Source organism: Poecile atricapillus, chromosome 13, assembly GCF_030490865.1.
Source record: "Poecile atricapillus isolate bPoeAtr1 chromosome 13, bPoeAtr1.hap1, whole genome shotgun sequence".
Classification (NCBI taxonomy): domain Eukaryota; kingdom Metazoa; phylum Chordata; class Aves; order Passeriformes; family Paridae; genus Poecile; species Poecile atricapillus.
In genome coordinates this window covers 3,676,025-3,699,724 of record NC_081261.1, presented here as the reverse complement: position 1 = coordinate 3,699,724, position 23,700 = coordinate 3,676,025, and the positions used below count along the sequence as shown (strand labels likewise).

The 23,700-nt window shown below is 52.1% G+C and overlaps 2 protein-coding genes across 8 annotated transcripts in view; one reads left to right on the top strand and one right to left on the bottom strand.

Annotated features, from left to right (window-relative positions):
- The first annotated feature begins 57 nt into the window (after window positions 1-57).
- Window positions 58-15,244, top strand: FAF2 (Fas associated factor family member 2). Of its 4 annotated transcripts, none has more exons than XM_058848392.1 (11): window positions 58-769; window positions 6,620-6,688; window positions 7,096-7,230; window positions 7,706-7,782; window positions 8,936-9,074; window positions 10,368-10,453; window positions 10,534-10,625; window positions 12,310-12,487; window positions 13,376-13,547; window positions 13,736-13,879; window positions 14,416-15,244. In XM_058848392.1, the coding sequence occupies exons 1-11, from the start codon at window positions 707-709 to the stop codon at window positions 14,596-14,598; spliced, it is 1,338 nt and encodes a 445-aa protein (XP_058704375.1). In that variant the 5' UTR covers window positions 58-706; the 3' UTR covers window positions 14,599-15,244. The 4 variants fall into 4 exon arrangements, with proteins under 4 accessions (XP_058704375.1, XP_058704374.1, XP_058704377.1 ...); XM_058848391.1 differs by having other exon boundaries at window positions 13,364-13,547; XM_058848394.1 differs by lacking the exon at window positions 58-769 and adding an exon at window positions 826-1,089 and having other exon boundaries at window positions 13,364-13,547.
- Window positions 15,245-16,107: 863 nt separating this feature from the next.
- RNF44 (ring finger protein 44) overlaps window positions 16,108-23,700 on the bottom strand; it is an 18,063-nt gene continuing 10,470 nt past the window's right edge. Inside the window, exons 2-11 of one of the 4 annotated variants that reach the window (XM_058848399.1) lie at window positions 22,023-22,203; window positions 21,426-21,642; window positions 20,755-20,922; window positions 20,405-20,581; window positions 20,056-20,217; window positions 19,853-19,977; window positions 19,598-19,685; window positions 19,334-19,455; window positions 19,144-19,243; window positions 16,108-18,925 (exon numbers count right to left, since the gene is read on the bottom strand). In XM_058848399.1, the coding sequence (XP_058704382.1) occupies window positions 18,863-18,925; window positions 19,144-19,243; window positions 19,334-19,455; window positions 19,598-19,685; window positions 19,853-19,977; window positions 20,056-20,217; window positions 20,405-20,581; window positions 20,755-20,922; window positions 21,426-21,642; window positions 22,023-22,129 (1,329 nt within the window). In that variant the 5' untranslated portion in view covers window positions 22,130-22,203 and the 3' untranslated portion in view covers window positions 16,108-18,862. Of the gene's footprint in view, window positions 18,926-19,143; window positions 19,244-19,333; window positions 19,456-19,597; window positions 19,686-19,852; window positions 19,978-20,055; window positions 20,218-20,404; window positions 20,582-20,754; window positions 20,923-21,425; window positions 21,643-22,022; window positions 22,204-23,700 lie in introns of those variants that run through there. The other 3 variants (XM_058848397.1, XM_058848396.1, XM_058848398.1) reach the window with 3 other exon arrangements.

Sequence of the window (23,700 nt, the reverse complement as noted above, 5' to 3'; positions counted from 1 at the left end):
GGCTGTTCGCCTGCCTCCCCCGGGACTCGACTAGCCGCGGTCGCGCCGCGCCGACCCCTCACGCGGGCGCTCGTAGCTGCGGGTGGGAGCGGGGCCCCCTCACAACCTCCTCCATCTTAGCGGCCGCCGCCATCTTGGGCCCGGCGCACGGGCGGCCCAGCGGGACGAGGGGTCCCGGGCAGGACCCACCCGGCGGGACCGGAGGTAGCGGGCGGGACCCACCCGACGGGACCGGAGGTGCCCGGGCTGGACCCACTCGGTGTCCGGCAGCCCCCGCGGTGACGGGAACATAGCCAGCTCCCGGGAGTCTTCGGCTCGTATCTCCCCCCTTGGGCTCAGGGCCCTCTCCCACAGCAACAGGCTGCCCCCTCATCCCCGGCCTGTTTCGGGAACACCCGAACAGCCCTTAACACGCTTCGGAACTCTTCGTGCGTCTGCCGGGAACACCCCAGCCGTGCTCAGCACACTTCGGAACTTTACGTGCACCCTCCGGGGACACCCGAGAGCGGCAACAGCCGCCGATGGGATTCGGGCATCTCCGGACAGGCCCTAGAGCACTTCGGTTTTGTCCGGAATGCGGCCCAGCAGTTCCGGCGGCGGCCGATAAACAGCCATTGGCCACGCCGCGCGGGGCTGGGCTGGAAGTGTGGGCGGGCGACGTCACTTCCGGAGAGTGACGGAGCGACGGGTCAGAGGCGGCGGCAAAATGGCGGCGCCTGAGGAACGGGAGCTGACGGCGGAACAGACCGAGAAGCTGCTGCAGTTCCAGGTGCCACGTCCCGGGGGGCCCGTGCCGGCCAGCGGGAGCGGGGGAGGCGGTGTATGGACACGGAACGGGCTGAGCTGGGCCCGCCCCGCCGGCGCTGGGGGGTACGGGGCTCACAGAGCTGGGTAGGCCCGTCCTGGAGCGGGGTGTCGGGCTGGGCCCGAGGGGACGGTGAGAGGAGAGACACCTGTGGTCCTAGTCCTGGCTGGGGTGAGTGAGACTTCCGTGCCCCTAATACTTCGTCGGGGCGATGTTCTGTCATCATTAATTGGAAAGGCGAGAGGTGGCTGCCGAGTAAAACTCCGTGCGGGAAAAACTCCTTGGTAAGTCCCGGCCATTTTAATTAGTCTGAAAATTTTCCTTATAATAGCTGGAGAGCCTTTCCTGGCACCGAGGAAGAGTTACCTAGTGGCTTTCTGTGGAACACGGTTCCTGCTCCTCACGATTGGGTAACGCTGCTGGAGACTGCAGTGATCTGCTACACATGGCAGGCAGGGTCGCTTAACCTTTGGTTTGCGAGGCCTAGGGGTGTGTAGCAGATGAACGATCATAAACACAATCTGAAGATGTAGTTTATTGGGGAGAGAACAGTCCTGGGCAGCTGAAATACTTAGGGCTGTTCGGTGGTGAGTAATTAAATGTGCTGAGCAATGCAAATTATCTTCAGGTGTCTTGAGTTTGCTTCTGAGCTGTAGGACAATATGTGGTGTCCCTTGGATTGCAGTTCTTTTACAAATACCATGATTACTTTTAAGAGTTTTTTGTATGCTTTTGTTGCTTCACACTATGTCGTTTTGTTTTTTTTTAAGACTGTGTATTATAAGGTTGGTGTGATCTAACTGTTGATTTAAAGGGACTCCAGACACATCTGGCCCTGCCTTCCTCAGGTGTGACAGTGCAGGTGTTCATCATTCCACACACTGACTTCCCAAGCCTTTATCTGATTCACAGCCCCCTGAGTTAATGTGCTGAGGTGTTTTCCCATGACTGGACCCATGAGGAAACTTGCTTTACAGATGTCCCCTCTGAGTCTACTGTAAGCTGAGCTGTGTGGGCAGTCAAATTAAATACAGACAAAAGGCACAGAGCAGTGTTAACCATTGCTGTCCCAGTGCTTCCTGTGGAGTAGGTGAGGGTTTTGTGGATATGAATGCAAAAGGTCCCATTCTCTTCCTGTGAGATATCCTGGTTCTTGCTCATCTGATTAGTCTGGACAGGTAGGACCAGCTGCTCTCACCACTGCCCCTGCTGCCATTTTCAAACCAGCTGTGAAACTAAATATCCTATTTCCCAGTGCTGCCTGGTGTTGTCATGGACAGGGGGCTGCCAGGGAGCCAGGAGAAGGCAGGAGAATGGATTCATGCTTTAGTCCAGCTTCCTGTCAAGCCCTGGGTTCAGGCACAGGGAAACACTCCTCAGGCTGTAAAGGGGAGAAATTTTTACAGTTAGACTGCTGCTGTGCAGAGCCAGATGTGAAAGCTGTGGTCCAGAAGGCTTGGATACCAGCCAGGATCTTCAGTCTTTTGGGATGTGTTGGATCAGCTTTCTCCAGGGCTAATGACAGACCCCACTGGTGAGTCCTTCTCCTCTGATATGTCACACCTGGCTGAGAAGGGCTCAGGTGTGAGTCCTGCTGCTTCCTCAAAAGTAAATCAGTCCACCTGGAAGACTTTTTCTGGGACTCCAATAGGAAGAAGGTGGTGTTTGGAGAGATTAACTAAGTCTCATTAAAATAATTTGTACACTGCTGCAAGTCAGCTTGTTCAGGAATCCCTGCAGACTTTGCAGGGAACACTTCAGTGTTTTCCAGGATAACTTCACGCTTTGTGATGTGCCATCATAAGTAAGCTGTACAGCATTCCATGATGACAGAGCATTGCACTTCCACAGAAGGTTTTATCCCACTGCAGTGAATAGAGCAGACTAGGAAAGAAGGCAGGATGATAAAGATGAGGTACAGAATAGTAGAACACCCTCAGTTAAACAGAGAGCCAGAGGGAAGCATTGAGCAGGGACTGCTACTCACCTAGCAAACAGATGTTTGGGATGAAGGTGCTGTTGCCTAAACTGTTTTTCCTACTTCTGCTGGAGAGTGCACCTATTCAGGCAGAGGTGAATGTGCTGTCCTGTCCTGGTGCGAGCTGTTGGGCACGGTTCTGTGTTAGTGCCTGCTCTGCAGTAATTCCACTGATGTTTGTGTGGTGGGTTCTGTAGTGCTCGTACAAACAGCTTTGCTGGCAGAACGCTGAAACCAGCAGCTTCCTTCTTGTGGGCAGGGCTGGAACAGGGCAGCTATCTGCACCATGCTGGGGCAGGTTAGGAAAAGAAAAAAAAACAAAAACAATAGAGAGAACTGGGATAAACTTGAAATGAAAACAACAAAGACTCTTGCATGCTTTCAGCCTCCCATTTACTGTCAGAGAGCTGGCTAATAATGTAAGGGAATAAAAGCATCTAAATTTTTCATCTGTCAAGACCTCACTGTCCTGACATTTGGAGAGAGAAGTTTGATGTGAGTGAGCAGTTTAGGAAAGCTGTGGAGATATGATTCATTTGGGAGATGGAAGAAACAGCAGAGCAGCTTTTGTAGGATCTGGTTATTGATCTGTGCCCATTACACTTGGGCTGATGTCTGATATTGTAATATGCTAATGTAAAGTAATGGAGTGTTATTTGAAAAAGACTTGGCACTCATGATACCGTCTCTGACTTCAGCTTGGAAAAACAGAATGCTCAAGGCTGGATATGGCTCTGATTTAGGGGAAGGAGGAAACATGAAACTCCAGGCAACTTTCCCACTCAGTGTATCGATCAAAATCCTCAGAAAGGCATTTGCTGTAATATGGAATGAGAAACTCTTGGTTAAAGCTTTTTTCCAATTAGAACTCAGATGTTCTTTACCCTTGGAAAGTAATTCTCTGGAATTTGACAGTGGGTTGGGAAGTAAGAGCAGTGCCAGTTAGTCCTGTGGATTTGCATCTTTTGTGCTGTGTTTCAACATCAGAGAGTATCTGCAGAGGCAGTGGTTTCGTAAGTCCAGTTTACAACCTTTGTCCACTCAGAGGTATTCCTTCTGCTTTTGAGGCATGCAATTCTACTTTCCACTACTTTGGTATTGAGAAGATTTTGAGCAGTCTCAAAGGTGAGAGATACAAATAATTACCTGCAGCAAAAGCTTCATTATGCTTTACAATAACGCTTTGTGTGGTGGTTGAGAAGGCACTATTGAACTTTCCTGGCATTTGTGGAATTTAATATTTTTTAAATATTAGCCACTGTGTTGAGCTTGGATTTATGTGAAGGTTTGAGAGTGCTGGTTTAATGGGGCTAATTTTAACTACTTATTATGTCTGTAAGATACATACTCTTAAAGGCAGCTAATAAGAGACCACAGTGAGCAGGATCTGAGCAACAAGGTTTGAAGATGTTGGTTTTTCTCTTAGCCCTGATGATACTAAGAATGTGCTCATTTGCCGTGTACATAAGTTTGCAGGTGAACAAAGTTCACCAGAGATGCTGTGAGTGAGGCAGTGGAAATGATGTGGCTTTTCAAGTTTCTGATCTGTTTCCATGACTTGGTGAACAGGGGCTGTAGGAATGTCTTGGGGGTGATAATGACCAGTATCAGTGTTTGCCAGCAAGAGTTGTCTGAAGTGGCAGTTCAACTGTGGTCCTTCCGTTCCTGACATCGGGTGTGGGTCATTCTGAACCCTGGTGTGTCTCTCAGAACATCCTGGAGCACATCAGAGTAACAGCCAGCAAGGTGTTGAGTTTTAAAAGCTGCCTTTGCCTGGCAGTTTTTTCCTGCAGTGTTTAATTGTGAAGCCCCATTGAACAGACAAGTGGCGGGAGCGCTCGGCGCTGTGCTGCTTGAAGTGGCTTTGTCACTTCTGGTTTGAATTGAGAGCAGCTGAATTAAGATGCTGAGGAAAAATATACAAGGAAATTCACCTCCCTGGAGAGCTTGTGTAGAAGACTGAGAAGTGACTAGAGCTGCCTGTCACTGTGGTGATGGTCAAGAAGGGTGAAGTTGACTGGCTCTGGTGTCCCTGTGGAACTCTTGCAAATGCTGCAGTGATTCAGTGCTCATTAAATGCTTGCTGATAGCTCTGCTGCTTTCTGACCTAAAACTGCAGAAGAATTTTGCATAATTTAAAAAGGAGGGAATGCTCAGTGATGATCTTAGTGCTTGCAGATAATCCAGGCACTTAGAGACAAAGGTGTAAATGAGTTTCTGAATCTTGTAAACACCAGCAGAATTTCCAGGGTGTTGAGAAATGGTCATAAGAAGACTTTCAAGGCTCTGGAATAAACACATTGTGACTCCACTGTAAAATTAATTAATTGAGTAGATTGCAGGTGTCTTTAATGCTGTCCTTCTAAAAAGACAATGAAGTGCCTGCTGTAGGAGTTCAGGTTAAAAAAATAAAGTCAGAATGCAAAATAAATTGAATAAAAAATAAAGTCAGAATACAAACCCTATATTTTGCTCAGTGAAGCACATCTTTAAAAAGAGATAGCTAAACTAAAACTAGCTAAATCATTAAATGATAAAACTGAGTGATAATCAAAGGTATTCTAGCAGCAAGAGTTGAGTTCACTAAACGTTATTTATTCTATGGAACCCAGTTCTGCAGTGTTCCCTTGCAAGGCTTGCTGCAGACTTACTTTTTAATAAATATTTATACACCACTGAACAGCAACTTGAAGCACTTTTTTTCTGAGCTTCTTCAGTCACAATGCTTTAAACAGTCTGATTGGTTCTGTGCAGCAGAATGAAACAATGATTTTTGCCCAGTAGATTGGAGAAAAGATAATGATCTGGAGACTTTGTGAGAAAGAAGCCAAGAAATGCTCAAAAGTTTGAATTGAGCCCAGAGATTGAATAGGGCATTTGTCCACAGTGTTTGTTACTCGGGTGGAAATGGCATGTGGAATGTATGAATGGGGGCAGGGAGGGGAATAGATGCACCATCCTTCTCCAGTAAAAAAAAACCAATTCAGTGCATTCTTAAATGGTCAGCCTGTCAGGGGTGCATCAGGGACTTTTCAAGGAAGCAAGGAAAATGTCTGCTCAGACCTTAAAGCAAGTGCAGTGGGGGAGAGATGTTTCTGTAGCACAGTGACAGGGATGTTCCCTTCAGCAAACGTTTGTCTCTGTTCAGGAGATACTGATGTGGCTTCCTGTAATAACAGACACAATTGTTTGATCTCCTGTACAGAAATTCTGATTGGCACAGGGTTAAAATACAGCCAGTGGCTTTGAGGTTTGCCAGTGTGTATGGACTGGTTTCTTTTTTGGGCCCTGTGTTGGACTGTTCCTGTTTTTTTTACTACACTGTTTACATACTGGTTTTACTGTACTTTTTTTACTTTCCCTGTGATACTGGGAACTTCACCTTCAGTATTTCCTGTCTTGTTTTGGTTTTAGTTTCTGTTTATGCTGGCAGTGAGTGGAGTAACAGTCATCTTGAGTTTTCAGAAATGCTTTGTCTGTATTTTGAGTTTAAGGTGATGTTTGAGGGCATTGGCCTGGCACATCTTTTCAGAGTGAGGCCTGTGGGCAGTATTGTGTTAAACCCTCGACTGTGCTGAGCGCTGTTGTAGCGCCAGACCTTGGGCACACTGAGAGTTGGCTGCTGCTGGAAGAGTGCAAAGGCCTGTTTGAGGCCTCATGTGTGTTTACAGATTTGAGTTGGCTCAGGTCACTGCTCTAAAACTCAGAGCAGGGCACTTAAAAACTGAGCATTGGGATAATGTCTTGTGGTAACTCCCATCATCTTCATGCATTGTTAAGAGCAGTCAAAATGCAACACTTCCTGGAACTCATCTGCTTTTATTCTTCTTCTCTAGGATTTGACTGGCATAGAGTCCATGGACCAATGTCGCCACACACTGGAGCAGCACAACTGGAACATAGAGGTACCACTGAAAATGAGATTTGTAGCAGTTTGCAAGTATCTGGATTAAATTCAGCCCTCTGGGATGGTGGGCCCTACCAGTAAAATTAATCTGTCTATCTTTGGATTTACCCAAGTAGCTGTTTAGAGCTGTATCTCCACCTGTCTGGAGAGCTGCTTTCAGCCGAACACAGCAGAGTCATTCTGGCTGTGAACAATCCCTTGACTGGCACACGGTGTGGCCACCCGTGGAGCCTGTGTGCTGGCTGCCATGGAGAAGGCTTTCCACATGGAAAAGGTTGCTGTTTGACAGGAATCATGCTTATCCAGTGCCCAGGGACTGTGGACAAGTAATACCCACTGTCAGTGTCCAAAGTATAAAAACCATCAAATGCCTGAAACCTCCCTTTGTTCTTTCTTATGTCAAAGGCAGCTGTGCAGGACCGACTGAATGAGCAAGAGGGTGTCCCAAGTGTCTTTAATCCTCCTCCACTGCGGCAGTTGCAGGTCAATACAGCTGACCACAGGATCTACAGCTACGTTGTCTCAAGGCCACAGCCAAGGGCAAGTTATCTTACAGTTGGATTTTGTACTGCTTCTTGGCTGACTCTCTATGAACACAGAACTTGCAAACTGGGAAAGAAATTGTTTTCTTTGCATGCTGTTATCTCCTTTCTAAATATTTTATCTTACAAACACAAAATGTAGAGCTATTCCTTCAGTTTCTGTTACTGCTGTGGAGATTTTCTCCATACTGTGATTCACAGTATGAGGACATTTTTTTTTTGTCATAGACTATCTTGCTGTGATGTAGTAAAGCCTTTTGATCAGCTGAATTAGAACAAAGGACTGTCCCCTCTACATGGTAGTGATAATGATTTTCTTTTTAGAGCCCCCCTTAAATGTGTATTAACTACAATACAGTATCAATTACTTTCATTAATGTTTTACAGACAAATTTGCATGAACATCTGTAAGACTTGGTGCTGTAAATCTCTCTGTATAGTTAAGAAAACTAATTCCTTATTTGTAATTCCAGGGCCTGTTAGGATGGGGTTACTACTTCATAATGCTTCCATTCCGATTTACCTATTACACGTTACTTGATATATTTAGGTAAGTTCTTGTTTGTGCTGACTAACTTATTGACTGCATCAGGGAGCACACTAGCTCAGATTTGGCTGGATCTCTGTCACTTAGATCTTTAAGCCTCATGGCAGATTTTCCATTTGTTTGCTTTACTGGCATTATCTGTAGTGTTGTAAAGTTCCTATGCTGTTTACTAAGAAATAAATCTTATTGCAGAGAAAAAGAGCACCTTGCAGCAGTAAATGAAGTGTTTAATTGGAGCTCTAACTCCACATAGCGTTACAGTCTGACTGCCACACAAAGGGATTGCAAAACAGTGTCCAGCTGTTTGGTATTCCTGGACAAACATCAGAATTGTGTCCTATTGGACTGGGCTGCAAGTTAACCTACCCTAATTCCTGGATGTTATCTGGCAAAACCCAAACTGTAAACAGCTCTGCTTTATTCCCTTGGGTGTCTATTGCCTCCTCTCCCTTTACTGCCCCAAAGTACTAATTCTCCTTGTCTCCTTTACAACATTGATAGAAGGAAAAGGGAATGGTAAGGGTGGTAAATAGCCAGCAGTCCTGCCATCTGCACTGGTTTGGCAGTTTTCCTTGTTGTATTGCTTTTTTTCCCCATTAAAGACATTTCCAAAGTTCAGTGTATCTTCTCTGCATCAGTAGAACTAAACAACACTGATATCTGCCTTGCAGTAAAGCCTTTTCAGCTTCAGAGGAATGACAGTTTCATAGGACTCCTAGTGTAATGTTCCCTTTCTGCAACTGTTTGTACATTGGAACTGTTAGTTCTGGATTAGCAGAAATGCAGTTTTCAAAGTTATCTGGACAAAACTGTGTGGCTTTTAACAGCCCATCTTGGCACTAAATTCCTCAAATCTCCTACTGTTGCTGTGCCTTATGCCTGATGCTTCAGAGGAAGCTGGAACTTTAATCACACAGAATTTGGGTCTTTATTGATCCCTGGCACGAGATGAATCTTCATTGGCGGTTAGTTCTGTAACAGTGGTATCAGTTTGGAGCCAGTGGGTGTCAGTTTAGGTTCAGATTATAAACCTTCAAGGCTCTCAGCTGTGATTTTCTTCCTCTTTATGAATCCCAGTGTCTGTCTGTGAAAAAGAAAACCTGTTCCTCAAGAAGTCAGTGAGCTGGATTTCCAGTGTCCTTTGCTTCCTTCCTAGGTTTGCTATGCGTTTTATACGCCCTGATCCTCGTAGTCGTGTCACCGACCCAGTGGGTGACATTATTTCATTTATTCATATGTTTGAGGAGAAATATGGGAGGATACACCCTGTCTTCTACCAGGGAACTTACAGCCAGGTCAGTGTCACATGTTGATGCCTAGATCCTGGAGAGCTGGGGAGTGGGGATTTTTCCACATGGTATCAGGGCCTACATGGTAAAATTGCTTTTCATCTACAAGCCCGGCATTTATCCCCAGACTCTCTTAACAGGGTAATGGAGAGCTAGTGAACAAGTGTATTGGGAAACCAGTGTCTGCCAGGCTTGATGATTTGCCAAGCCTGCAAAGTTGGAAAGCAAAGCTGCTCTGGCTGTTCCTCGACCGTCTGTGTGACTCTGTAGCCGACAGCTTTTCTTTGTAATCCTGCCTTTGTTTTTATAAACTGGTGTGCTGTGCCAGAGTCTATCCTTCTGTTCACCAAATTGGGATTAACTGCCTGGGCTTGTATCACAATGCAACTTCACAACACTGCAGAGCCTCAAAAGTGAGAGGGAGCCCCTAAGATATTATGGGAGGTGAGTGTTCCATATAGCAAATCTGAGAGGGCTCTCTGTAGAGGAGGGGTGTCCCCATGGACACTGCCTCTTTCATAGCTTCTTTCAGCCCAGCCAAGGGAAGGGTCTCCTGCAGAGCATCCCATCAGACAGTTGGATCAGCACTGCCTCCCAAGTGCCTGGGAAAAAAGTGCCTGCTCCACACTGTACAGTGATGGAGCTCAGCACCTTTGCAGCTCTTTTAGACTCCTCTGTCATTCCTGGAATCCAAACTCAAGTAATCATGGAATGGCTAGGCTACCAAAATGCAATGCCAGTAAAAGAGGGAGCATATTGTGCACTTAGCCTGTGGTCTTATTAAAAATGCTCTTGGGTGGGTACAACCCAGACACTGTAAATGTGGAAAGGGAGGGATTTTTTTAAATTTCTTTTCTAGTTTTTGGGGGGCCTGCAGCATTATTTATTACCTGTTTTAATACAATTTTCATTTGGTGTGATCTGAAAATTGTGTCCTGTACAGGCTCAAGGGAAAGCTCAGCCTTGGCCACTGTGAGTCCAAGGGGTGAAGGAGGTTCTTCAGTGCCAGCTGAGTCTGGCAAGGCAGCTGAGGTGTCAATCCATGTCATTGCCTACCCAGTTTCACTCTTAAGTTCAGTGTTCTCCAAAGCCCCATCCTGAGAGGATATGAGAGAACACCACTGTTGCCCTCTTAAGTAAAGGCTTATTTAGAAGGTCTGACAGGTTCATCCTCCACTGCTGCTTCACTAAAACCACTCTAGTGGCAGAGTAATGGCTTGGGTCACACAAGCCTGGTGGATGCTGCATTCCCCTTGCCCAGACACCCTGTAACTTTACCTCCTCTGTTCTTATGCCAAGGCACTGAACGATGCCAAGCGGGAGCTGCGCTTCCTGTTGGTTTATCTTCATGGAGATGACCACCAAGACACAGATGAGTTCTGCCGGTAGGTAGGAGAATTTCCCAAACAGTTGTCTTTGCACTTGAAATGCAGCTTCCCTCACATGGTCTCTTCTCATCCCCCAGCAATACGCTGTGTGCACCTGAGGTCATCACCCTCATCAACACTAGAATGCTCTTCTGGGCTTGCTCAACCAATAAACCAGAGGGATACAGAGGTGAGTGTGTCCCTCCTGGGCTTTACCTGTCCCCTCCTGTCTCTGGAACAAGGCAGATGCTCTTTGACAAACTGACACATGTGAAACGCTCTGTTGTATTTTGTGCAAGTAGACAAGAGATTTCACGATTGCATGGGGAAATGTGTTGGTTTCCTGTGATGTCTCAAAAGGTTTGGATGCCAGGGGAATACATTCTGATCTTCACCTCCACCATTCTGTGTGTTTCTGGGTAGTTGTAGTTCTGTGCTCATTGCTGTGGGCATTTAGGGTGCTTTCAGTGCCTTGTCAGTGGGAGTTGGTGGATGTGTGCTGGAGATAAGCTGAGTGAAGAAACAAATATCCAGCTAGATCTGTCCTTAACACTGGCTCCTGTGATGCCTGAGGCCTGGAAGGACTTGTTAGGTGCATTCTTTCCCTTTCTGAAACAGTTGTTATAATCCACACCCAATCTCTGTGTCTCCTCAAAAGCCCAGTGTTTGAGTGTCACTGTTGGACACAAAATGATTCACACAGACACAGCTCAAAGTGTGATGAAAGAAGGTTTATTGTGTCCTTCCAGTATTTATAGATTTTCGACAGCAACTAGGGATTGGATAGTCAGGTCACTACTTTCCCAACCACACTGGTTGTGAGAAACATCTATTAAAAGGTATATCTTTAATGGAATGTATAAACATCTATGTTTATAGTTACTTTCCTGGGAAAGTGGCTGGAAATTATGAAAACAATATCCAAAGGCCTGATTTTCAGGGCAACATTTGAGAGCTGTTCATACCTGGCCAGACAGCAGTTTGGTGAGGTTTTGCTGCAAGTGGGGCCTTTTCCCAAAGTTCTGTTCATGGCTCCTGTGTTGTTTCCACCATTTCTGCTTCATGGTCAGGAAAATGCTAAATATGGGTTACTCTTGGCTCCATAGTTCTGCCCCCAGTTACCAACAACTTGAGAGAACAGCTCTCTGAGGAGACAGTGTTTGACTTATTCCTGTTTCATTGCTGCAATGCTTTGGAGTCACAGCCTAGAAAGCAGAGCTGGAAGGGATCTTGGCTTTCCATTTAATCCCTGAACTGCTCTGATTTTGTTTGGGGACTCCCTTGATAACAGTAGCTCCAATTTGCGTGATGTACCATGTGTGCTCTAAGGAGGGGATCAACAGCCATATATGAGCAGTAATTTAAGCACATGATCTGTTCCATTCACTGCTTCAGACAGAGCCTGCCTCCAACAAAACCAACCTAAATCTGTTCAGACGTGTTCAACGTGGACATACTGCCATCTCCCCCATGACAGTTCCTTCCAGAGTCCAACCAACCCCAGTCACCTGAGCAGGTGTTTCCATCTGCTTGTCCTGTGTTTCTCTTCCTGCGGTTTAGACCCATGGCTTTGTCCCATTTTGAATGGACATTTAGAGCCATTTACTTCCTTCCTTCTTGAGTTAAAACAGCCTTTTTTGGTTACTTGAAAGCTTGGTTTTTTTCCCCATCAGTCTTTGTGCTCCCAAAGCCATTTCCTCCCTTTGCTAACTTACAGGGTTTAATTTTCAAAATGGAGCCTGAGGCCTTTTCTGCCTTGGAGGAGAGAATGTCTGGGGAAGGTGCTTTCCTTGGCCCTCAGAGATGGAAACATTTGTGCTGTAGCCCTTGGTGGCCCTTGTGGATGGGGTAGTGACATTTGTGCCTGTTGCCAGTGTCCCAGGCTCTGCGGGAGAACACGTACCCGTTCCTGGCCGTGATCATGCTCAAGGACCGCAGGATGACCGTGGTTGGGCGGCTGGAAGGTCTCATCCAGGCTGATGACCTCATCAATCAGCTGATGTTCATCATGGATGCCAACCAGACATACCTGGTGTCCGAGCGCCTGGAAAGGTAGGGTGGAACCAGAGCTCCAGTAGCACAAACCTTGTTGAGGCAGGCTCTGCTCTGTCCCCTTCCTCCCTCCAGACACTGTGTCTAGGCACATAGCTCAGCACCTCCTGTTCTGTAACACAGCCCATGGGCTCTCCTCTTACCAGGGGGATCATCTGTCCAAAATTCAGGCCACCTTATAGCCAGGGAGCCAGATGTGTTGCACACACAAACCCACCACTGAAAGGTGGATGTGAGTACTCTGCTCTCTGCAATTGGAGCACACCTTTGGCATGCTGGAGCTTTGCAGGGAAAGCTTGGACAATAGTACGATCCAAGTGGGAGCAAAGGCATTGCAGGCAGGAGAGCTGGTGTCCACAGCCAGCTGGTGAGTGTGTGCTGCTGCCTGGGCTGGCTGTGCTGAGCTCTGGCTGCTTTTCTGGTGAGGCCTCACAAGTCCCTGGTGACTCTTAGGGCTGTACAGGCTGCACCCAAAACAGGATCCCACCATTTGACTTTGTCTGTCCGTCCCTCCTCTGCCCCACTCTCTATGTGGGGACCCAGTAACATGTTTCACTTCTAAATGTGCAAGGAATTACCTGAAGGAGATAAAACCAGGAAGAGTCTCAAAACGAGGCAGGAATCCTGGGCACTGTCCTTGTGCTGTCAGCTCTGTCAAGCTGCAGGGGATCAGAAGCCTTTTTAGTTCCACCCACCCTTGTGAAGCAGATTGTGAGGGACTCTGGGGACCTGTCTTGGCCTTTTGGGAGCTTGTGGTACTCCAAGGCATTACCTGCTGTGTGCTCCTATGATTTGGAGGCTGTCCCTGCACCCTCGGGTCTGCCCTCAGCCTGCCCCCCCTCACTTTAGGGTCTGTTAGCCCTGACCACTTCCCAGTCGTGTTTTCAGGGAAGAGAGGAACCAAACCCAAGTCCTGAGGCAGCAGCAGGACGAGGCATATCTGGCATCCTTGCGTGCGGACCAGGAAAAGGAGCGCAAGAGGAAGGAGGAAAGGGAGAGGAAGAAGAAGAAGGAGGAGGAAGTGCAGCAGCAAAAACTGGCAGAGGAGAGGCGGCGGCAGGTGAGAGCAGAGGGATTTCAGGAGAGGCTGCAGTGTCCTGTGGGATGCCTGGCCTGGAGTAGGAATTGCTTGTCTTGCTTGGACCTTGAGCGTCCTTCGAGGCTCCTGGAGCAGCTGTGCTGCAGGGGATGGGCACAAAGGTTAGTTCAGTGCACAGCCATTGCTCCTGCTCCCTCCTTGCCTTGCAGACACTGCAGGAGGAGAAGGAGAGGAGGTCAGAATGCCTTCCTCCAGAACCACATCCTGACGACCCTGAGAGCGTCAAGATCATTTTCAAGCTGCCTAACGATTCCAGAGTGGAGCGGCGATTCCACTTCACACAGTCATTGACGGTGAGCTTGGGGCAGAGCTGAGGGGCCTTCCGGAGCAAGGGGGGGAAGAGACTTGCAGGTGGCTCAGCAAAGCTTTATTTCCCTTGGACTGTGCCAAATGGTGGCTTTTGCTGGGGGCCTTATTAGGCAGAGCTGCTCCTTGGTAAGGAGTGTGATGTGGGGCCTGGTTCCACCAGCTTGAAGAGGAGAGAAAATGGAAGATTTTTTTCTTCCTGTAAAGCTGGAAGGTGTTCTCTGCCCATGACAGGGCAGGGTGGGACTAGATGAACTTTTAAGGTCCCTTCCAACCCCTAACATTGTATAATTCACTGCTCTCTATGAAGTAAAGGTGTAGGAAGAGCCAGAAAAAGTATCTGGTCTCCCCAGTACTCTGTGCCAAGGCGAGTTTCATGTGTGCCAAAGAAATGGCTCTCACATCTACAGTGCAGTCAGTGATGGTGCAAATTTGGGAACCTTCCCCCGCGAGATGCCAGGGATTCGCTCTGGCTGTGTCACTGCTCCCCCAGCTGGCAGTTATTTCTGTGCTGCTTTCCCAGGTGATCCACGACTTCCTGTTCTCCTTGAAAGAAAGCCCTGAGAAGTTCCAGATCGAGGCCAACTTCCCTCGCCGTGTCCTGCCCTGCCTCCCTACAGAGGAGTGGCCCAACCCCCCCACGCTGCAGGAGGCCGGACTCAGCCACACGGAAGTCCTCTTTGTGCAGGACCTCACGGACGATTGACACTTCTTTTTGGTTTTGTTTTTGTTTGTTTTGTTGTTTCGTTTTTTTGTTTTTTGTTTTTTTTTTTTTCCAGAAGACACAAAACGGAAAGAGAAATTCATATTATTATTATAATACAATATTTTTTTTAAAAGACTGCGTACAAACGAGGGATCAGAGACCACATGGCCTGTGCCAGCTGTGCTGCGTGTGTGCGCTGGCGAGAGGACGCGTGCGCACGGCCATCCCCTGCACCGGGGCGGGCACACAGGGGGGAGCTGGTGTTGCCCCTTGGCCCTCCCTGGGGAGGAACAGGAATGGCAGCTCTTGGTAATTATTGCTTTTATTGATGACAATAATAATAAAACCCCAGCAACCCAACATCTCGTGAAGATTTGATACTCTGCTGCTCCTGAGAGACACAGGACCGAGCACCGGAATGTGCTGGAAGTGGGGTGGGGGGGTAAGGGCTGGACAGACTCTCTTCAGCTTCCCTCTGTGTATAAATACTGTTCTTTTAATATTTCTCTTGCTTTGTAATGACCAAAGGAGATTGGGGTTGACTATAGTATTAACTTTTTGATAAAGAGCTGGTTCGATTCTTACCCATGTGGGGTCTTGCCCAGGGTTCTTAGCCTGCGTAGTGTAATAAACTCTGCCTCTAGCATGTCTGTGCTCATGCTTTCTGCCCCTGCCCCAGGGAGGGGAGGGGGTCACAGCTGCTGTGCACTTGTGGCTCACAGAAGTGTGGGTGCACTCAGCTTCTGGTCTCACAGTGGTGATTTTGTGCTAGTGCAGCTGTTGCATGAGCTGAGAGTGCCCAGCACAGGGGATGGCAGGGCAGGGGGTGCTGCTGTGCCACCTCCTGTGCCATCGGCTCTGGGCTCAGGCTGGGAGGGAAGGAGGGAGCTGATGAGGCTGGGTCAACCCTCTTGGAGCAGGTGGGAGGTGATAAAGGTGAGGGAGGTGGAAAAGGTGTGAGGAGTGTGAGGCTGGTCCCTGCCAGAGGCTTGGTCAGGGCTCTGGAGCTGTGCCAAAGTTGCCCAAAGGCAGAGTGCTAAGAGCCTGTTCCTCCAGTGACGTTCTGGAGACAAGAATGCTTGGGGGTAGAAGGAATCTCAACACACATCTCACTCCAGCCCCCTGCCATGGGCAGGAACACAGGGATAGCCTCTTCCCTGCCCCAGCATAGGAATGCTGGAGGGTTGGGATGGAGGAGAGGTGGAAGGTGTGTCCCACTGCTGTGGCTGGAGCCACCCAGGGAGCTCTGCTGTCCTGGGATAGCAGCCAGGACTTTCCCATCTCTCTGCAAGCTGTGAGGGAGGGGGCTCTAGGTGGGAAGGAGGGGGTGTGTGGTACTGCTCAAAACCAGATCCTGCTGGGGCAGAGCATCCACCCAGTCCCTGATCCCACCCTCAGGCTCTCCTCCAAGCCCCTCTCCAGGGCCCTTCCAGCTGCAGCAGCTCCCTCCCATCCCTGGCCCCCACACTTCCCCTCGAGCCCCCACAGAGACAAGAGCTGGGCCCAGCGTGTTGGTATACATCATACATTTATTAGTGAATATCCCTCTCAAAATCAGCCACAACATTAAAAAAAATAATGATTGCACTACTTGGTCAAGCAGAACTAGCAACTTTCATTTTAAAAAAAGTACAAATCTGTTAAAAATTTCAATCAGTATAATACACATATATATAATACAACATACTAGTTATGTTAAATGCTACAAAACCAATATGATTCCAATGGAATGGAAAAAAACAAACACTTTTAGAGCTTTAAGAACCTTTTTTTTCTATATATTAGCCTTTTTTCAAATACATACATGGGAAAAATGAGGTAACTGTAAAATGTGCAAGTAACAGAGCAAAAAAAATTATATATATATATTTATATATATATATATATATATAAAAACTTTCTAACACAGAACACACGTCCTAGCACCTTCCGGGGAGCCGCGGGGAACGCGGGGGTCCCACCGGAGGGCCCGGGGACTGGTATAATAGAACAGTAAACAGTCCACTATCCCACCACAGGAATTCATTGGTAAACAGTGGTATCTACAGCGCAGTCAGCAATCACAAACACCCTAAATAATTGTTTTTTAGTATTTTTTTTGTCATTTTTTCTTTTTGTTATTTTTTTTTAAATGATACTTTTAGCTGCTCATTGGAATAAATTCTGCAGCACACGAGCTGTGAGCTTTCGAGTCGCCGTCAAAGGACCGTAAGGCTTTCCTGGCTCCCTGGGCACCGCGAGGGCGGGAGGGGAGGAGGGGGGCGTCTCCGGGGGCGCGAAGCCGGGGACTCCTTTGGTTATCTGTCACTGAGTGAGGGACGGGGAGGGGGCCGGGGTCCTGCCCAAGGGGCACCGAGCCCAGCGGTGCCGGCGCCCGTGCCACGGCGGAGCGGGTGGCGCCGGGCCGGGGCCCTCGGCCTCGATGCTCCGCATGGAGGGCGGCCGCCGGAGAGGTGGGAAAGGGCGGCGAGGGGGAGCTGGCCCGTAGCCCCCCGCCGCTCGCCGCCCCCCGCGCCCGACCGGGCAGCGTCCCGGGCCGGCCCACCGGTGGTTGGCACTGCCCTCCGGCCCTCAGCGTGGGGAACACCATCGTGCCCGCCCATGTGCCAGGCGCGGCCCCTCACCTCGCACCCGGCCAAGCCACCGCCGGGGGCCAGCCCCGCGCCTGCCCCCCGCCCCGCGGGGAGCCGCCCCCTCCCGCCCCGGTCCCTTGCACACGCCGCCGCCGCGGGCGCGGACCCCGCGGGGACGGCCCTGAAAGTCTCACGGTCCTGCTGTGGCGTTGCGGACATGTGCAGTACAGTGCATGGCAGTATCAGCTGAGCACAAAAACCCCTCTCCCCACCCCCCTCACCCCACAGCCGGCTAGACGTAGCCAAGACCACGTTCCAAGCTGGTCAGACATGCATGCATATTTGTGAACATTTACATAGGGCTGGCGTCCGCTCGGAAGCTCCCAGGCGTCAGCGACGCGCCAGGAGGGGAGGGCGGTGCTCTCACCACCACCCCTGCCACCGCCTCCCGTCACCCTCCTCGCTAATTAATCATGCAAAACAACGGCCACGCGGGATTGATGGAGCCGGGCGGCGGCGTGGCGGCTTCTCCCCCGGCCCCTGAAAAGGCAGGGGGGATACGGTGGCAAGGGGACCGCTCACAGCTTCCCCCCGCACCAGCCGGGCCAAGGCCAGGGTAGCACTGAAAATACTCCACGAGGTTATGAATAAACCCCGCCCGCTCACTGCCCACCAGCCGGGAAAACCGCGCCGTCCAGCCAGCAGGACGGGCCACGGGGCTACCTTGATTTACGTCGTCGGGACAGAGAAACGAGCAGGAGCCGGGGGCCGGGCAGCACACCGGGGACACCACATGCCCAAAGCCCTAGGGACGGGGTTGGTGTCCCCTCCTCAAGCTTGGCTGCCTTGCGGGATGTCACATGGCCCGGCCCCGGGAGCTGCGCTGGCCAGGCACAGGGGAATGAACACGGAGAGGGGCCAGGGCTGCGCCAGCACCATCCTCCCACTGGCGAAAGACCCCAAGCAGCCATAGCCCTCTGGGGCTCCCCAGGGCAGCCGAGGCAGGAGAGAGGCTGTGCCAGGCTGCGCACAGGAGCGGGGACAGAGGCATTCCTGTGTTCCTGCCTTCCTGCCCCAGCCACGCCGTGGGGTTGCTGGTGTCCCACCTTGGCCGCGCTCCGCCAGCCACCTCCTCCGGCTGTCCCCGGGGCCGGGACGCCGCCGGCATCAAACCCGCAGCGCTCCCTCCGCTCTCCTCCCCGCGTCCTCCCGAGAGCAACGCTGAGGGGAGGAGCCGCCTGCGCGCCCCTAGGGCAAACGGCCAAGGAACCAAAAACGTGATGGAAATGAAAAGGAAACAAGGGGGGAGAAAAAAACTATCGTAAAAAAAAAATTAGTGACAAAGGGAAAAACCACTAATTCCCTAGCAGAGTACAAAGACCTGGAAAGTGATGGAGCAACAACAGCGTCTTTGGAGCGCAGAGGGCACGGCCATGCACCTCCCGCCTCCAGCACAACACGATTCGGGGCCCTGGGAGCGCAGCGGGCAGGCGTCCGGCCGAGTCCGTGCCCCGGCGGGGAGGAGGAGGGCTGGCCGGGAGCCCGGACTGCTCAATGCTCACCACATCCGAGGAGAGGCTTTAGGGAGGGGGGGTAAGCGCAGGGTCAGGCCCTAGCAGCGGGCAGCGGCCCCCGCCCGAGCCCGGCGTCCTTGTCCTCTAGCGAATTGTGCGGCACAGCGCCCGCCAGCCTCAGTCCGCCTCCCGCTGCACCTCTGACGCGTCCGCCCGGCAGATCGGGCACGTGCGGTTTGCCTGCGGGCAAAGAGAGACGAGGCAAGTGAGCAGCACCACTGGCATTCGCTTGACCCCACCACGCACCACTGGCAAGGCTGGAACCACATCCCAGGAGTGGCTTATCCAGCCCTGCACAGTGCTTGGCCCCAGCTCCCAGCGCATGCAGGGCACCCAAAAGGCAGCACCCTATACCCACAGCACGCTACCCCACTCCCCACTGCGGGCACAGGCAGTACCTTTAACCATTTGTCGACACACTTAGCGTGGAACTCGTGGTTGCAGGGCAGGACGCGGAGAAGCTGCCGGGCCTCAAAGTCGCTGAAGCACACGACACACCTGGGAGAAGAAGCCATCAGTACAGCCCCACTGCCAGCCACAGCCCCTGACCCCCACCAGGCCCTCTGTGTGCACCCCGAGCTCACTCACAGGGTCTGCTCGGACTGGTGGCTCTCGGGGTTGAAGCGGTAGGACGGGAGGTGCTCGATGTCTGCTTTGGTGAGTCCCCGTGGCTTGGCCTCCCCCAGCCGCTCGGCCAAGTTCAGCAGTGCCTGGAGGGAAATACAAAGGCCGGCTCAGCTCATATCATGTTCTGGCACAGCACCCCTCCAGGCTCTCCCCTCCCAGTAGAACAATCAGCAAGCCCCCCCAGCTCTCTCATCCTAACACTGTGGAGAAACCAAGCCTACACACCTCATAATTCTCCATCTCCACATCATCCACGTCCAGGTCTAAGCTGATCGTGGGCCCCACGGCTGTTGGTGACACCGGAAGCATAGAACTGGGGGGGAAGGACAGGGCAGTCAGCATGGGGCCACAAACCCCAACATCCACCCTGGCACCCCCCCAGGGGGCAGAGCCCCCTGTGCCAACACAGTGCCTCTGTGGCCCTCATCCACAGTGCCACTCCTGCCCTACACATTCTACAATATCCCCACCAGTACTCACAGGAAATAGGGCAGGAAGCTCGGATAGTACGGAGGAGGCGGCGGAGGGGGTGGCGGTGGGGGCAGCGCCTGTTGCAGCCGGTACCGCTGGGTGTTCAGCCGCCGGGGCATCATGTGGGGGTATGGCTGCAGGGAGAGATGGGGCACTCAAGAGTCATGCCAGCCCCACCGTGTCCCCAGCCCCTCCCCAGGATGGGGACTCACCACGCCAAACGGCAGTTCTTGGTGCAGAGGGTCGTGGGGGAGGTAATGCAGCGGCATGGAGGGCGACAGCGTGGGAGCGTGGTGAGACGGAGGGTATGTGAAGCCTGCAATGGGATGCTGCTCCCCTCGCAGGTCCACGTCATTGTCTATCCTCTGCAGAGGCTGTGGGGCAAAGAGTTAGGCTGGGAGGGGCATCCCAACTTACACCTCCCCGATGCTGTGAAGACAGAGGCACCCTGGGCACCCTGCCCACCACCCCCAGCTTAGACCCACAGGGGTTGTAGAAGGACAAGACCCCCAAGGTGGTGGGTGCATCACATCCCCAGCGTGGCCCTCCACCCCAACTCACCATACGTGGGTGCTGGGCTTGGAGAGGTACGAACTGCCCCAGGGGGGCCATGTGGGGCGGCTGGTGGGGGGGCACTGGCGGTGGGGGTGGGTGCAGGATGTAATGGTCGCTGGAGATGATGGGGGGGAATGTCTGGTAGGAGACGGGAAGTTGTTGCATGGCACATGCCTGAATCAGCTGTGGGGAGAGACAGAGAGAAAAACAAGGGTCAGACACCCCTGCCCCCTCCCCAGGGCCTCCAAAGGACCCTGTGCTCCCAGAAACTTGCACTACAGTGGGGTTGGGTACCCACACAACTCCTGGGCCCTCACAGCCCAAGCTGTCCCCAGGCGTCCCCTGCTGTGACTCACCGGGGGTGGGAGGCAGCAAAGCGGGTAGTGCTGTCCACTGAACATCACTGAGCATGCTGGGAGCTGCTGGGTGCTGCACCCAGGGATGTGCTGGCCAGCGTGGATGGGGAAGCCTTGCGTCGTTACGGTGGTAACCGTGTAGGAGAGAGGGACAGGTCCCTGGTGCACCTAAGGACAAGGTGCCGAGGGCACAGTCAGACAGCCCTGTCTGAGCTGTCCCTGTCCTGACAGGGTCATAGCAGGACACTGGGCACTCAGCACTAAGACAAAATACCTGGCATGCCCATCCCACTGGTGTGGCCAGAGGAACAGGATGAGTGAGGGCTCAATTTGAGGGAGTTTTGGACCCTTCTTTCCTCCACAGACAGGCTGACACAGCCTCCAACACATCACCATTACCATGGATTATGATGACAATAGTCACACAAACAGCCCTACAAGAGGACTGTCCCCAGCCCTTGGGAGCAGGGACCACCCCGGACATACCCAGTAGGCAGAGGGGCCCCAAGACTTAAATCTGAGAGAACCAGAGCATCAGCAGGCTCAGGGCTGGGAGATCCCAGTAGCAAGTGGCCAGAGGGGACCCAAGGACACGTCACCACTCCAGACACCAGCCCAAAGACCACCACAGGATCACACTTGGGAGAGGGGTTGGGGGCTGCAGCACTTACCTGGTCATGCAGATCCACCATGAATGGGTTCTGGTGGGGCGGGTGAGCGGCTGGGTGAAGCATTCGTGGCGGCGTGCTGGGAAGAGCGTAGGCACGGGGCTCATCTACAGGGATGTGCGGCTGCTGGGGGAAGGCAGGGTGCACCTGGGGCTCATCCTGGCCCAGCAGGGTTGCCAGAGGTCGGTCGCGTCGTCCCCACTGACGCCTGGCAGAGGGGCTGTGGGGCCACCGCAGGAGAGAAACAGAGCAGGAGTGACCCCCCAGGCCAGAGGGGCACCACAGCCCCAAGCAGGATGGCTACAGGAGGATCAGTGCCAGCCTAGTGCCCAGGGTGAGATGCTCAGGGCATTGTGCCAGGCCACATCAGGCTGGACGGCTCCAGAACCAGTTTCTCTGCTCACCCTGCAAGTGCCCTCTCCGTGTCTGCAGCATAAAAAGGACCCCTGCTCCCCAGGGACCCCTCAGCTGGGCCAGGTGGATGTGCTTCCCTGTCAATGCCCCCCAAACCCCACTGGGAGGCAGTGCCTTGCCCCAGCAGGACCAGTGTTCCCCATGTGTCACAGGGGACAGGGCTCCACACCACCCTGCACCCCGTACCTTCGCCGGAGGTGGTCGGGGCTGCTGCAGGGTCCCCCCGCGAAACGGCGCTGGGCAAAAGGGGCAGAGGGAGGCCGCCTATTCACTGCCAGTTCCCATGGTCGCATTGGTGACGTCGGGAGGCAGATGGGCACACAGGACCTCAGGCTCCAGGCAGGGCAAGACACCAGCACCTTGAATTCTGCAAGAGGGACAGCAGGTCATGGAACTGTCCCGCCACCGCTCAGGCTGCTGCTCCATCCTCACAAGGATGGTGATGCCGATAGCTGGAGCTCTTGCTGCTCCTCCATCCAGAGCTGCACATACCCCGTCTCCTGGGGATATGGCACTGAGAGGGGCTAGGAAGAGCCTGTCCCCCTTCCTCTTGTTACTGTTCCTCCCCTTCATGGCCAGAGTCATCCCCCATGCACAACAGACACAGAGAGAAAGAGAGAGAAGCACTTATTTTTGACACAGAGGAAAAAAGTGATGAAGAGCCCTGTGGCTGTGGCAGCATCCCAGCCTGCTCAAAGCCAACAGGGAGCCTGAGCATGGCACGGGGACTTTCCAGCAGGTCCTTGATACTGCTCTGAGGGGTGCTCTTTGTGGCTGAACTCCTGCACATCCTACTCTGGACTGACACTGCTGCCCCATTCACGGGTGCAGGGGCTGGTGGTGGCAGCAGGGCTCACAGCCCTTCAGCTCAGGGCTGTGCACTTCAACTCCCTGCTGCAAACAGGGTGCAGCCACAGTCTCCATGGAGCAGGGGACAAGCATGGGTTGTGCTGAAGCCAGGCAGGCAGCTCTGCTCACCCAGCTGCTTCCCAAGGCAGTGGGATGGTGGGAACACTGCCCTGGCCTTGCCCAATCTCCCCTCCTGCACCCAGCCTGACTGGTGCTCCTGCACCAGAGCTCCCCCCCAGGACACAGATCGACCTCTCAGCCCCAGTGATGCATTGCACAGGGGACACATCTGCATTTGGGGCTGAGCTTCCCCAGGCCCTGCTTTCCTAGGACCCAAAAAGGCCTTCCTTGGCTCCATGTGTATCTGAGATCCTCCCTGGGTACCCTTCCATTGCCCAGCTTCCTTCAGCCTCCACAGTGCCAGGCCAGCACACGGCAGCAGCCGTGGCCTTGGCACCGCAGCCCACACACTCCTAAATCCAGTGGAGGCTGGTGAGGTGCCCCTTCAAAGCAGCTTCTTCAGCCCCACCTCCTCTTCAGTGCCCATGGCAAAGACACACCAGGGACAGGAAAGACACTCCGGGGACCTGGAGCCTGGGGAATGCTGCTCACCAGGGGGATCACAGCCCAGCAGCGAGAAGCTGCAATGTCACTTTTGGGTGATGAGTATCAACAACCAGTGGGGCAAGTCCTGTGCCACACACAAGTCTTTTCTTAACCTCACCTTCATCTCCACACTACTGTGGAAGCCTAAACTAAAACAAAGCCAAAAGCAAATTTCTCTTTGTTTTAGTAGGAAAAAGGAAGAAGAAAAGCAAAAGCCACAGACTGAGCACCCCCAGAACCTGTCTGTGATTGTCACCAGGAAAGAAGGTGTGCCTGAACAGGAGGCTCCTTCCACAGTGCCTCCACATTCTGCCCACCCTGAAACTCTGCCCGGCTCCAATTTGCCCCTGAATGGGCTGAGGGCCACAATGCAGCAACAACCCAGGCTTAGCCCCACTCTGAAGAAGCC